The 12287-nt window shown below is 39.0% G+C and overlaps 2 protein-coding genes across 5 annotated transcripts; one reads left to right on the forward strand and one right to left on the reverse strand.

The window, feature by feature from the left end:
• Positions 1 to 388: 388 nt before the first annotated feature.
• Dnajb9 (DnaJ (Hsp40) homolog, subfamily B, member 9) lies at positions 389 to 4882 on the reverse strand. Of its 2 annotated transcripts, none has more exons than XM_013024053.1 (3): positions 4794 to 4882; positions 2825 to 3051; positions 389 to 1895 (listed from the first exon to the last, which is right to left on the reverse strand). In XM_013024053.1, exons 2-3 carry the CDS (start codon positions 3039 to 3041, stop codon positions 1447 to 1449), a joined length of 666 nt encoding a protein of 221 aa, XP_012879507.1. In that variant the 5' UTR covers positions 3042 to 3051; positions 4794 to 4882; the 3' UTR covers positions 389 to 1446. The 2 variants fall into 2 exon arrangements, with proteins under 2 accessions (XP_012879507.1, XP_012879508.1); XM_013024054.1 differs by lacking the exon at positions 4794 to 4882 and adding an exon at positions 3773 to 4266.
• A 221-nt stretch (positions 4883 to 5103) lies between these two features.
• Positions 5104 to 11795, forward strand: Thap5 (THAP domain containing 5). Of its 3 annotated transcripts, none has more exons than XM_013023995.1 (3): positions 5104 to 5270; positions 9195 to 9387; positions 10078 to 11795. In XM_013023995.1, exons 1-3 carry the CDS (start codon positions 5191 to 5193, stop codon positions 10969 to 10971), a joined length of 1167 nt encoding a protein of 388 aa, XP_012879449.1. In that variant the 5' UTR covers positions 5104 to 5190; the 3' UTR covers positions 10972 to 11795. The 3 variants fall into 3 exon arrangements, with proteins under 3 accessions (XP_012879449.1, XP_012879450.1, XP_012879451.1); XM_013023996.1 differs by having other exon boundaries at positions 5191 to 5218; XM_013023997.1 differs by having other exon boundaries at positions 5222 to 5309.
• Positions 11796 to 12287: the final 492 nt, after the last annotated feature.

Raw genomic sequence — 12287 nt, forward strand, 5'->3', positions numbered from 1 at the left:
CCTGCCCGGGCTGGCTTTGAACCGCGATCCTCAGATCTCAGCCTCCTGAGTAGCTAGGATTACAGGCGTGAGCCACCAGCGCCCGGCTAGCTAATCTTTTTGTTAACCAAGGCTTAAATAGTAAAGAACTGGTGACAGAACACTACCAATTCTGCCAACTAGTTGGTGGCAAACATACTAAAACTAGTTACAAAATCACTATGCTACCAAGGGTAAGAATGAAAATAATGGTAAAAAGAAAAAAAAATGACCTATCAGAGTTTTCAGGTCAGACAAATGACTTCATAGGGACTATGACCTATGATCAACACATGGCCCACTAGTTATGTCCTCTATGCCTCTAGACTTTCATTATGAAATGTTTAACAATAAATGACAACAGAGAGTATCAGGTTGTAAATATTTATATTTCTCTCACTCACACACAATGTTGTATGAGACATTACTAGTTTTAATGTGCATCCAAAGGATTAATACTCATATGGAGTATAATGTGGAAAAGTGCCAAACTAAAGAAATAAGTCTATCTAAAAACCAAAATACACACGTCTTAGGATTTTAAAATATTGCACATAATAAGGTTGCACAGAAATTACTGGCTGGTTTTACAAAAGAATGAGGTATTAGATGAAGATAAGTGCAATCTCTAGACCAAGGTAAGTGCAAAGAGGAAGAACTATGTACACACAAAAAAAGACCACATAAATTTGTATGAAGACCTATAGGGTTAAAAAGAAAGGTGGGGGAAATGTGTAAGTAGTTATAATTTCAATCTTAAAAAAAACATTATTCAGGGCCTACACACACTAACAATCTCTTGGCAATATTTCACAAATTTTCAACTTTTTCTGCTTCACTGACTATAAGCAATATACTTCCTTTACCCCAATTCTACTATAGAAAAGGCATGATTTGGTTGCAAAAATAAAACCATCCTTTCCTAAAGCTTTTAGTGGTAATTAACCAACATACTGATCTCCTTTGCTGAATGACTCAATTATACAATCTCATATACATTTAGCAACTGAATTAACAGATGCCACAAAGCATGCAATTTTGTATTAGCAAATGTTTTACTGTAAAAAATCATCTAAATTTACACAATTCATTTCTTTTAAAGTTTAATCTTTAAATGTGTATCACCCAAATTCAATCTTTCTTTTTGATACTAAAACTTGCTACTTTTAGGAACTCAAAGGTAGGTAAAGAAAAATGACTTGGCAGAATTCTTTTTATAAAAAAATTCCTATTAAGGAAAATTAATATTACATTTTGTCTACTGAATGTTGAATGTTAGAATAACTTAAATATATGTAATAGCTATATCAAATTGCTTAAAGCGAAATCATGCACTTGTCAAAGCAATTCACAGAAAACTTTTTTCATCAAAGATATTGAGGAAAAGTCAACAAGATGGTTTTAGTGACAACAGAAAAAAAGGGCCCACTATTGTCCAGAACAGTCAGTATACGTAGTAACCATGTTTCCTCTTCTTTGAGTGACAGTTCTGCAGTGCTTACTAGATCCATGAAATCGATTTTCAGTCTGTACTGTGTGCTGATTGGTGTTGTCAAAACCACTAAAAGAAAACATTTTTTCCATATCTTCAAACATGTCATCAAACAATCCACCTCCAAAAGAAAACTCCTGGAAATGGTGCCTTTGTCTACTGGAACCATCCTGGCGTGTCTGGAAGTGATTTTCAAAATGCTTCTTAGATCGAGAATTTTGGTTTTGACCAAAAAAGTTAAAGTCTTTAAATAAGTCATCAAAATTGAAGTTAAATGACTGCTCAAAAGGACTTCCACTTCTTTGTCCTTTACCATTAGTAAAAGCACTGTGTCCAAGTGTATCATACTCTTTTCGCCTACTAGCATCTGAAAGAGTTTCATATGCTGAAAAAGATAATAACATTTTAGTAAGCCAAGAAAAAAAATTCAAAATTACATATATTTAAACCTCTCCAAATACATTAATTTCAACTTACATCACAAGTTAAAAGCACATTATAAACATAAGTTAACAATAGAAGTTATACAAGGCAAGAACTTTGCCTTATTCACTGCTAGCTTGTCGACAGCAGTCATAACTCTAGTATATACCAAGTAATTATTACATAAATGTTACTATCACAGCATGTGGACAACCATTAGAGCTATTAATATTACTTGCTGAAAACCATATTTATGTTAAAGAATTAGTGATCAAGAAATAAAATTTTTAAAACAACACTAAAAATTATTTTTGGGCTGGGATGCAGCTCAATGGCAAAGCTCTTGCCTAGCAAGTGCAATATCCTGGGTTCGATCCCCAGTACCAAATAATAAAAGACAAAAAAAAATACAGTTAAAAAAAAAGAATTAGTGATCAAATATGAAGTTAGTAGGAATTTGGATTTTCCATTTCCTTACTAATTGAAGTACCTTAATTTCTAACTCCCTAAGTCAGTTACCACCTCCCATCAATAATTATTGAATGTTTCCAAAGTATATTTTGTTTTAGAAACAGGTATGAAGCCAAACATTTTTAAATATAGAATAAGAACTTTGGGTACTCAAATACTTTTTCCTAAGAAACAACAGTGATTTCATAAATAAAAGAATGAAACAATACATTTTCATATACTAATAAAATTATCAATTAAAATTCATCTAGTCTTTCGCTAAAAAACATTCTGCTATAAGAATGGCAGAACCTCACCATATTTAAATGTAAATCCCATTCATCCTGCCATCTGCATATATCTTCAGAAACAAACAGATTTCTTGGCATCATGCTACTTATTACTTATACCCTTGAGACCTCAGGAAAGTCATTTACTTACCTTCTGCAATCTCTCTGAATTTTGCTTCAGCATCAGGGCTCTTATTTTTGTCAGGGTGGTACTTCATGGCCAATTTGTGAAAGGCCTTCTTGATTTGGCGTTCTGATGCAGATTTTGGCACTCCTAAGATATCATAGTAGCTTTTTGAGGCCAGAATTAATTCTGTTATCATTAAAATACAAATTGCAAAGATGAAAACTGACTGGGGTGTAGCCATTTCTAATGTCCTACAAAAAGAAAGAAGAAAAATTATCTATAGAACTAATTTTAGGGCATTTTTCTTTTAGAAGAAAGTCAACAATTTAATGCAGTATTCAAAAGATCATATATACAGTATTTTATACACACATTCTATTGCATTGTAAGTGTTAAGTGTTTGTGAATTAAGATTCTCTACTTTTAGTCTTTGGCTCACCTAATGAAATTAAGGACCTGAATGAATGCTGTTCTGAGAAAATACCTACTAATCTAGACATAACATTATCTTGGTAGTTAACTTTTTAATTTTTTTCTCTGACATTTAAAGACATTATTCAAATATGAATTTTTTTGACACAGCGTTTCCCTTAGCCTTGAATTCCTCTTCCTGCTGAGCTTACAAGTCTCTACCATTACACTAAGCCTCAGAATATGAATTCCTATAAGGAAAACTGAGATTCCCCCAAACTCCTATTGGCATTTTTTACTTTTCTTCCAAACTAGGCTTGCATGTAAAGAAACTACAATATCTAGTAAAATTCAGTTATCAAAAAAATTCTGTGTTTGGAAAGACTATTAGAGGAATGGTGGTGGCCAGGAGGGAGTTTTTCAATTCTATTTGCTTTTTTCGGGAGAAAAGGTATATGGATAAATTCTACTTAAAATACAATAGAATTTAAGATTTCTCCTAAGGCTGCCAGCAAAAAAGTTATTCTCAAAACTTCTCAGTAGTTACAAAAGTTTTCTTACCCTGAAAATCTTTAGTAAGTTTTGACATAGGACTTTTGGTAACATGTATCTTCTGACTTGATATCCATAATAAAGTGCCCCGGTTTTTTGAATACTAAACCACAGGAGAGCTTGGTAACCCGTGATGACATAACAAGGCTGATGAAAAAGCACTATGGCCCATGGAAACTGCCTGCCTTCCTCTCCTGTGGCCTTTTCGCAGCATTACTAATTAGCAGGTGGATTACTTTTTTTTTTCCAGAGTTACTCATAGTCACGAGTACAACCTCCTGTCAAAGGAGGTTCAAGGATCAAGTACAGCCTCCAACTTGTCCTACGGACGCCCCATCGCCCGCGGCTGCTCCCTACTCAAAGGGCGGGTCTGAACTGACTGGCACCTTACTGGTTTCTTAAACGTTACTCCACGGATTCAAGCTGAACGTGTGTTAGTTTTAATGAACAAACTTTTCCATTAACCAGATTTCTCACGTCGAAACAGCAAAGAGAAGGAAGAAAACCACAAGCTGCTCCTCCATCTCCTTTCCCGGCGGCCTGGGTGGGCCTTACCCCCCCCCCCAGCAGCCGGCTGCGCTGGACCACCCAGGCCTCTCGCAAAGGCACAGGCCCGGCGTCCCCCCGACTCCTACCGGCAGGGTTCCCCGAGGCCCGAAACCCGGCCCTCGGCGAAGCTGACAGTTGAGAACGCCCGTGACACAGCCCAACGCACAAAATGCACCACTGTGGTCCGGCCATCTCCCGACAGTCCCTTCGTCCGAACCTCGCAGCCCGAAGCCGCTGGAGAGGCCGAGGACGAGGCAACCGGCCACCACCGCGCGGACGCCGAGAACCGCACTGGGCGGCCGACCGGTCCGCGCCACCCCGGACTCGCTCCTCCCCCGACCGCGGCTCCGCGCCCCCCAAGCCGAGGCCCGGGAGGAGCACACGCGCGGCTTCTGCGCTCAGGTGGGCGGCCCGGCCACCCTCCCCAGCCTCCGCGGCCTCCCTGGGCCGACGCACGCCTCACGGTCACCGGCACACCGACCTCTCGCTCCCGGGGCCGAGGACACCACCGCCTCCCCTCTCAGCCCGCTCCCTACTGGCGGGTGTCCCCGGCTGGCGCCTCCACCGCGGGAGAGGACCTACACGAAACGCTTCCCCATTGGCTCCCGCCTCCCCACCTGACTCTGGCGCCCAACGCGCACGTGGAAAACTGTTGTTGCCGCTCGGCCTGCGCGTCACTTCCTGCTACACCCCCCGCAAAGGGCGGTTCCTATACTAACGGGGGCGGAAGTGAATGCAAGGTTCCGGCACCCCTCTCCGGAACTGTTTCTGGCGCAGGCGCAGTGGCGCCGGCGGCCTGTCTTGCGGCTCCGCCTAAGCTAGGAGGGCTGGTCTGCGCCCTTTGCCAACTGGGGTCACCCCAGGACCTTACTCAAGTGATGCCCCGCTATTGCGCTGCGATATGCTGTAAGAATCGCAGGGGACGGAACAATAAAGGCCGGAAGTTGAGCTTTTACCCGTAAGTCAGCTCGTAGGCCGTGGCGTCAGCGTCACCTTTGTAAGCCCCGGGCCTGTGGTCTGTGGAGCCGGGGCCCAGGTACCGCCTAACTGCTCTGAGTGAGACAACTTCCCGCGCAGAGCGGGCGCCGAGGCTTGCATGTAGTGTAACCTTGGGCACACCGTTGAAGGGTTGGTAAGACAGGAAGGTTGTGCATGGTCCACGGTCGTGGTTCTGGGAGCCTTGATCGCACCTCGCGGAAGCTCTCATTGAACTGCACTACCCACGCCTTAAGGTGCACCTGACCTGCTGTGAGGAAGGGCGAAGTTGCACAGAATTTAACCCCCCCAACCCCCGTGAGAAAAACAGAAACCAAAGCTTGATTAGTAACCTTGAAAAGTTGGTGTCATACCCAGGATTTTAACATGTTTCCTGCTGGGCGCAGGTAAATATATTCTGGGTGACTAAAACTACGAGATACTTCCGTCAAACTATACGAATACTGGTTTGCATTCAGAAAGACAAGGAAGCGATGCTGTGTCATTTGGGAGCTGTGGTTCCAAATCTAGGTTCCATTCCTTTGCAAATGAATGACCATGTTTCAATATCTTCCATTTGTAAAGTAGAAATAATAAGTAGAATGTTATTAAATACAAGAATAGGGCTGGGAAGTTGGCTCAGTGGTAGAGTGTTTGCCTCGCATGCCTGAGGCCCTGGGTTCGATTCCTCAGCACCACATAAGCAAAAAGAAAAAAGCCGGAAGTGGCGCTGTGGCTCAAGTGGTAGAGCCCTAGCCTTGAGCTGAAGAGCTGAGGGACAGCGCCCAGGCCCAGACGACCAGACCCCAAAAAAAATAAATAAATACAAGAATAATATGTATGAGAAGTCTGAAAATCAGCTTACTTATGTATTCCATTTCCTTTGTTGTTGGTCATGGGACTTGAACTCAGCCTGCGATCTCCCCCCAGCTTCCCCTCTCCTCCCCCCCCGCCCCCCAGGGCTAGCGCTCTACCTCTTTGAGCCACAGCGCCACTAACGGCTTTCTGGTGGTTAATAAGAGTCTCAATGACTCTCCTGCCTGGGCTGGTTCGAACTGCGATCCTAAGATGTCTGCTTCCTGAATAGCTAGGATTACAGGAGTGAGCCACCAGCTCCAGGCCCTTTTTTTCTTTTACCTTTTTTTTTCTTTTCTTTTTTTAATATCCTAGACTTAGATTTAAATTTGGCACCTAACGCTTTTGCTCATTGTCTTGTGCTCTACCAACTGAGCCATGCCTCCACCCCCCCATTTCCTTTTTATAACGTATTAAAAAAAATTGTTTCAGCTAGAGCTACCTAGTTCTCTATTTTGGGTGGGGAGGGTTCCTTAATTTTTTCACGTTATTTAGTAAATCTCCTTTGAGTTTAATCAAGAAGTTGATATTTACTAATGGCTGGGTGCTTCCCTTTACCTCAAGTAATGGGAAAAAAAACAACAGATAAATCTAAGTAATTTATATAATTTTTGCATGATTAGCTTCCTTGAATCCATTTTGCAAAATATAGACAAGATATTTTGGGAGGAATAAACCTAAGCCATGGTCACTTGAAAGGCAAACACTAGGATATTAATGGCTCTAGCTCTGAGAAGGTTTGTAGCAAAGTACCATTTTCCTATTTGGCCTTGAATTTGAGGAGACATAATCCAGAACCCACCCCAAAATTGAATTTCTTTGTACCACAATGGTATTATAAAAAAAAATTTTTCCTCAAGATGTAAATTTAAAGTGAGCTTATGGGATACAAAATAAAAATTGATTCTATTCTCTAAATAGGACCAAACTTGAAGAATCATATTTGCTCATGTTAACATTATTTTAAGATGTAGTATAAATTTATAGCCTACAGTGTTCAGTTTATACTGTGGGCTTATACCTGTAATGTCAGACATTGGGAAGCTGAAGCAGGAGGACTGTAAGATTGAGACCAGCCTGGGCTGTAGTAAGCTCCATCTTTTAAAAAAAAGGAACTTCTAGGCTAGGAAGGTGGCTCGCTCAGTGGTAGAGTGCTTTGCCTTGCATAGATGAAGCCCTAGGTTCAATTCCTCAGCACCACATAAACAGAAAAAGTTGGAAATGGCACTGTGGCTCAAGTGGTAGAGTGCTAGCCGTAAGCTGAAGAGCACCCAAGCCCAGAGTTCAGGCCCCACAGCCGACAAAAAAAAAAAAAAAAGGAACTTCTGTTAATATGTTATGCATTTGAAGGAATTGCATACAACAGTGAAACGAAATCATCAAACAAATTGAATAAATAGACGATAAACGGTGTTGATTAGGAGACTCCAGGAGATTTCTTTTTTTTTTTTTTGGGTCCGGTTGTGGGGCCTGAACTCTGGGCCTGGGCGCTGTCCCTCAACTCTTCAGCTCAAGGCTAGCGCTCTACCACTTGAACCACAACGCCACTTCCAGCTTTTTTCTTTTTGCTTATGTGGTGCTGAGGAGCCAAACCCAGGGCCTCAGGCATACAGGGCAAGCACTCTACCACTGAGCCACCTTCCCAGCCCCTTCTAGGAGATTTCTTAAAGCTTATTGGTTGAGGAAAGCAATGAAGTTCAGTTAGTTACCAATAAAGATACTCATAAAGAAGGTGCAGCTAAGAGGTAGAGCACAAGTGCAAGTCCCTTGGTTTGATGATGGAGAGAATATATAATCAAAGTATATTTTTTGAAGGTTTGGTAACTTAAGGTGTCAGTGTTAAAAATTATTTCCTAAAATGTACATAATATTCTTTTCTCCTAGAATCTTATAAACTTGTCTAAATTTGGAGACTCTTTTCTATAAACTGTAAAATACACAAAGCATAAACCCAATTGGGATGGGAAAGAATATATAATATCTATACTTTATGTGAAAAATCACATTACTATGAAAACAGGGAATTATATAGTGTTTTATATAGAGTATCATTAGGTTAAATATCAGTTATTTAATGTGAGTCTAGTCTTGATGTTTTCCTCTTTTTTTTTTTTGGTCAGTTGTGGGGCTTGAACTCCAGGCTTGGGCTCTGTCCCTGAGCTCTTCAGCACAAGGCTAGTCCTCTACCACTTGAGCCACAGCGCCACTTACAGTTTTCTGGTGGTTAATTGGAGATTAGAATCCCACAGACTTCCCTGGCCCTGCTGCTTTAAACTGCGACCTCAGATCTCAGCCTCCTGAGTAGCTAGGATTACAGGCTTGAGCCACTGGCTCCTTTTGTTTTTTAGACAGTCTTACTGTGTAGCACAGGATGACCCTCCCAACACTTAATCCTCTGCCTCAATCTACCTAGTTGCCAGGATTACAGGTGTGTGGTACCATACCTTTCTGAGTCTGACCTTTACAATGTAATTAACTTTTTTTGCATCAGAATTCCTATTTTAGAACTTAAAGTTAAGAGTTTCTAGGCTGTTACAGAAGTCTAGAAGCAGACTAAATTACATATAGGTATAAATGAAGCAGATGCTAGTAAAAAAAAAAGAGAAAAATATTAATAGTTTTCTTCAGCTAACCATATTAATAGTAGTTTTATTCAGCTGATTTGTGTGAATTGAGTATCTACTTATTTTAAAAATGCTAATATAAATTGAGGCAAGAATAAGGGGAATTTGAAGCCACCTGGGCTATATATGAAACATTTGGATGGAAATTTGTAGAGAATTTATAACACAATGGGCTGATTTTAGGCAAATTACCTATCCATAGAAAACTGACTAGATTCTTTGAAGTAATGTATTTTCCTTAAAGGATCTCTGAATTACGTTTTCCAATCCATTTTCAGACCAAAGCTTTGGCTCCATAGTCATTGTCATAAAGATGCTTTCATTTAGTAGAGATGATGGCCTTGCTTTTGCAGCATGGGACAAATAGGTTATGTGGATATATTGTAAGACAAAGTTTTTTTCTTTTTTTTTTCTTTTTTTAATTTCAGGTTTCCTCTTCATGACAAAGAAAGACTTGAAAAGTGGTTAAAGAATATGAAACGGGAGTCTTGGGTTCCCAGTAAATACCAGTTCCTGTGTAGTGACCATTTTACTCCTGACTCTCTTGACATCAGATGGGGTATCCGTTATTTAAAACAAACTGCAATTCCAACAATATTTTCTTTGCCTGAAGACTATCAGGTATTGGAATAGTGGAGAGACGGGTAATGCAGAACAGGGTGGCAAATCCAAATTGACAGGTTATCATCAGGTGTAAAGAGTAAGAGGTAAAGATTACTGTTAGGAAAAAAAATACTTGAGAATATTTTCTCCTTTTACTAAAAGTATGATGAATTTAAAAATTAAAGTGGAACCGTTTGAGAGCAGCAAAAAGCACTACATTTTTGAAATTTTTAAAATTAATGGTTACACTTTTCTTACTGGTCATTTAAATAACCTGAAATTACTCTATCATATGTCAACTCTAGGGTTTTGCTTGTTTTTTGTTAGTTGTAGCGCTTGAACTCAGGACTACAGCACTGTCTGTGAGTTTTTCTGCTCAGGGCTGGCACTCTACCACTTGAGCCACAGCTCTGCTTCTGGCTTTTTGTGATTCATTGGAGATAAGAGTCTCATGAAAACGTTTCTGCCTGGGCTAGCTTCGAACCACGATCCTCAGATCTCAGCCTCCTGAGTAGCTAGGATTATAGGAATGAGCCACCAGTGCTTCAACTGGAGTTAAAAAAAATATTTTAAGATATATTTAAGTTGTTATCTACTTAGACCAGTTTAAATAAGTTTGCCAGACCAGTATACTGCTCAAACTTAGTACTAGTAAGAGAGTAAGTCTACAAGTATGCCCTTTTTAGAATTTGAAATATTATTTTCTAGGGAAAAGAATCTTGTAAAAAAAAATCTCAGAAGAAAAAATTGGAAGATGAGAAAGAAATGTGTCTAAAAGCCAAGCTCGAAGAATCATTTGTATCAAATGAAGCAAAGAAAAATACAGTTAAAATAGATATACTCCCTGAAAACACAGACTTACTTGATTTGCCTGCCATACTGAAGCCACCAGCTCCTAAAATAGCAAGTATGCAAACTAACATATTAACTCTTAATCTAGTTAAACAAGATGCTGAAAAGACAAATTCTGTCTTAGAAGCAGTGATTAACCAAGATTTAGGTGTAAGTGATTTTCACACATCTTATGAGAATCTAAATTCTACAACTATTACTTTAACAACTTCAAATTCAGAAGGTATTCACCATCAATCTTTGGAAACCCAAGAAATTCTCGAAATAGCTACCAGTCATCTTGCTAATCCTAATTCAATTGAAATTAAGTCAGTACAGGAAAATGAATTCTTAATCAGCACTGTTGAAGATTTAAGCACAAATAAAGAATCTGTTATTGCCATTTTTGTACCCACAAACAATTTTAAACCTGCAGTTAATTCATCTGTTCTAGCACAAAATGAAACCGTAGGAATGGAAGACATAGACATTGAAGACTCCTCATATAAGAATATAGAGCATAGTGTAGATATTTTACAAACGGAACACTCTTACTGCAGACAAGACATAAATAAGGAACATCTTTGGCAAAAAATCTCTAAGCTGCATTCAAAGATAACTCTTCTTGAGCTACAAGAGCAACAAACTCTAGGAAGATGGAAGTCTTTGGAAGCCCTTATAAGCCAGCTAAAACAGGAAAACTGTCTATCTGAAGAAAACATCAACATTATAGAAAATCACTTCACCACATATGAAGTTACTATGATATAGAGTAAAGTTTTAAGGCTGTATTAGCTTTTTCTAGCTAAACCAAATTATGCATAAAGTGATCTTTCTCCTACAGATAGTGTTTGTCTTAATGAAGCTATGAAAGTTGTTATGAACTGCATTCTGTTTCTGTAATACCTGCAGTAAGAGAAAAATTGGAGAGTTCCAAATTACAGTAAAATTACAGTGAGTAAATACAGTAAGTTTAGTTATAAAGTGAGAGAACAAAGAGAAAGCCCCAAATAGATCCCAGTTCCACCACTAGCATATGAATTAGGCAAACAACTGTTAAGATTGCACCTCAAGGACTGGTAATGGAGACCAGTTGTACAGTAGTTGCTTAGCTTTATACAGAGCTGTGGGTAGACATTAAGCTTCATTCCCTTATTTGTAATTTGTAAAATAAGGGCACTTAGTAGACCACATTAGTCTGTGTATAGTTCCTTCTCTTCCTATTAAGATACTTTTATTAAAACATTTTCTATAAGAATATATAGAAGATGGTTAGAATTTGACAACTATTGGAATATCCTCAATATGCATATGCTTTTATTATTTAATCATTTTTCTAGTTACATATCTATAAGGTAAAGAAAAATACTATTATAATTTTATTGCAGTTGAACTCAGCTCTGAGGAGAGTACTTTTGAGAAAATAAATATTTCAATACTCCCTATAGAGTTGGCCATTAAAATATAGGCATTTGAGTTTCTCAGCATCCTGTATTTATAAAGTAATATTTGTACCAATTTTAAATATATGTATGTCTATTTTAGAAATCATAGTTTGTGTATATTTCATAATAGGTATGCTGCTTTTTTTTTTTTTTTTTGGTCGATCATGGGGCTTGAACTCTGGGCCTGGGCACTGTCCCTCAGCTCTTCAGCTCAAGGCTAGCGCTTTACCACCTGGCACCACTTCCCATTTTCGGGTGGTTAATTGGAGATAAGAGTCTCACAGACTCTCCTGCCCAGGCTGGATTTGAACCCCACTCCTCAGATCTTAGCCTCCTGAGTAGCTAGGATTACAGGCATGAGCCACTGGCACCTGGTATGCATAATAGTGTTGTATTTATTATTATACATTCCCTCTTCTGCATATTTTACAAAAATTTATAAGGAAGAAACTATAAGTGATGATGACCTTTAGGAAGATACTTTAGGTTTCCATCTTATGGAAGATGTATTGCTATAAATAGAAATACTATTTATATCCATACTGAATTTAAGAAAATAAGCTAACAATAGAAATTGGAAAAATACATATATATATATTGAAATTTTTCAGTGTAATTGAATTACCAATGGTGTTGAGCCAA

Source organism: Dipodomys ordii, unplaced genomic scaffold (genome assembly GCF_000151885.1).
Source record: "Dipodomys ordii isolate 6190 unplaced genomic scaffold, Dord_2.0 Scaffold72, whole genome shotgun sequence".
Lineage (NCBI taxonomy): Eukaryota > Metazoa > Chordata > Mammalia > Rodentia > Heteromyidae > Dipodomys > Dipodomys ordii.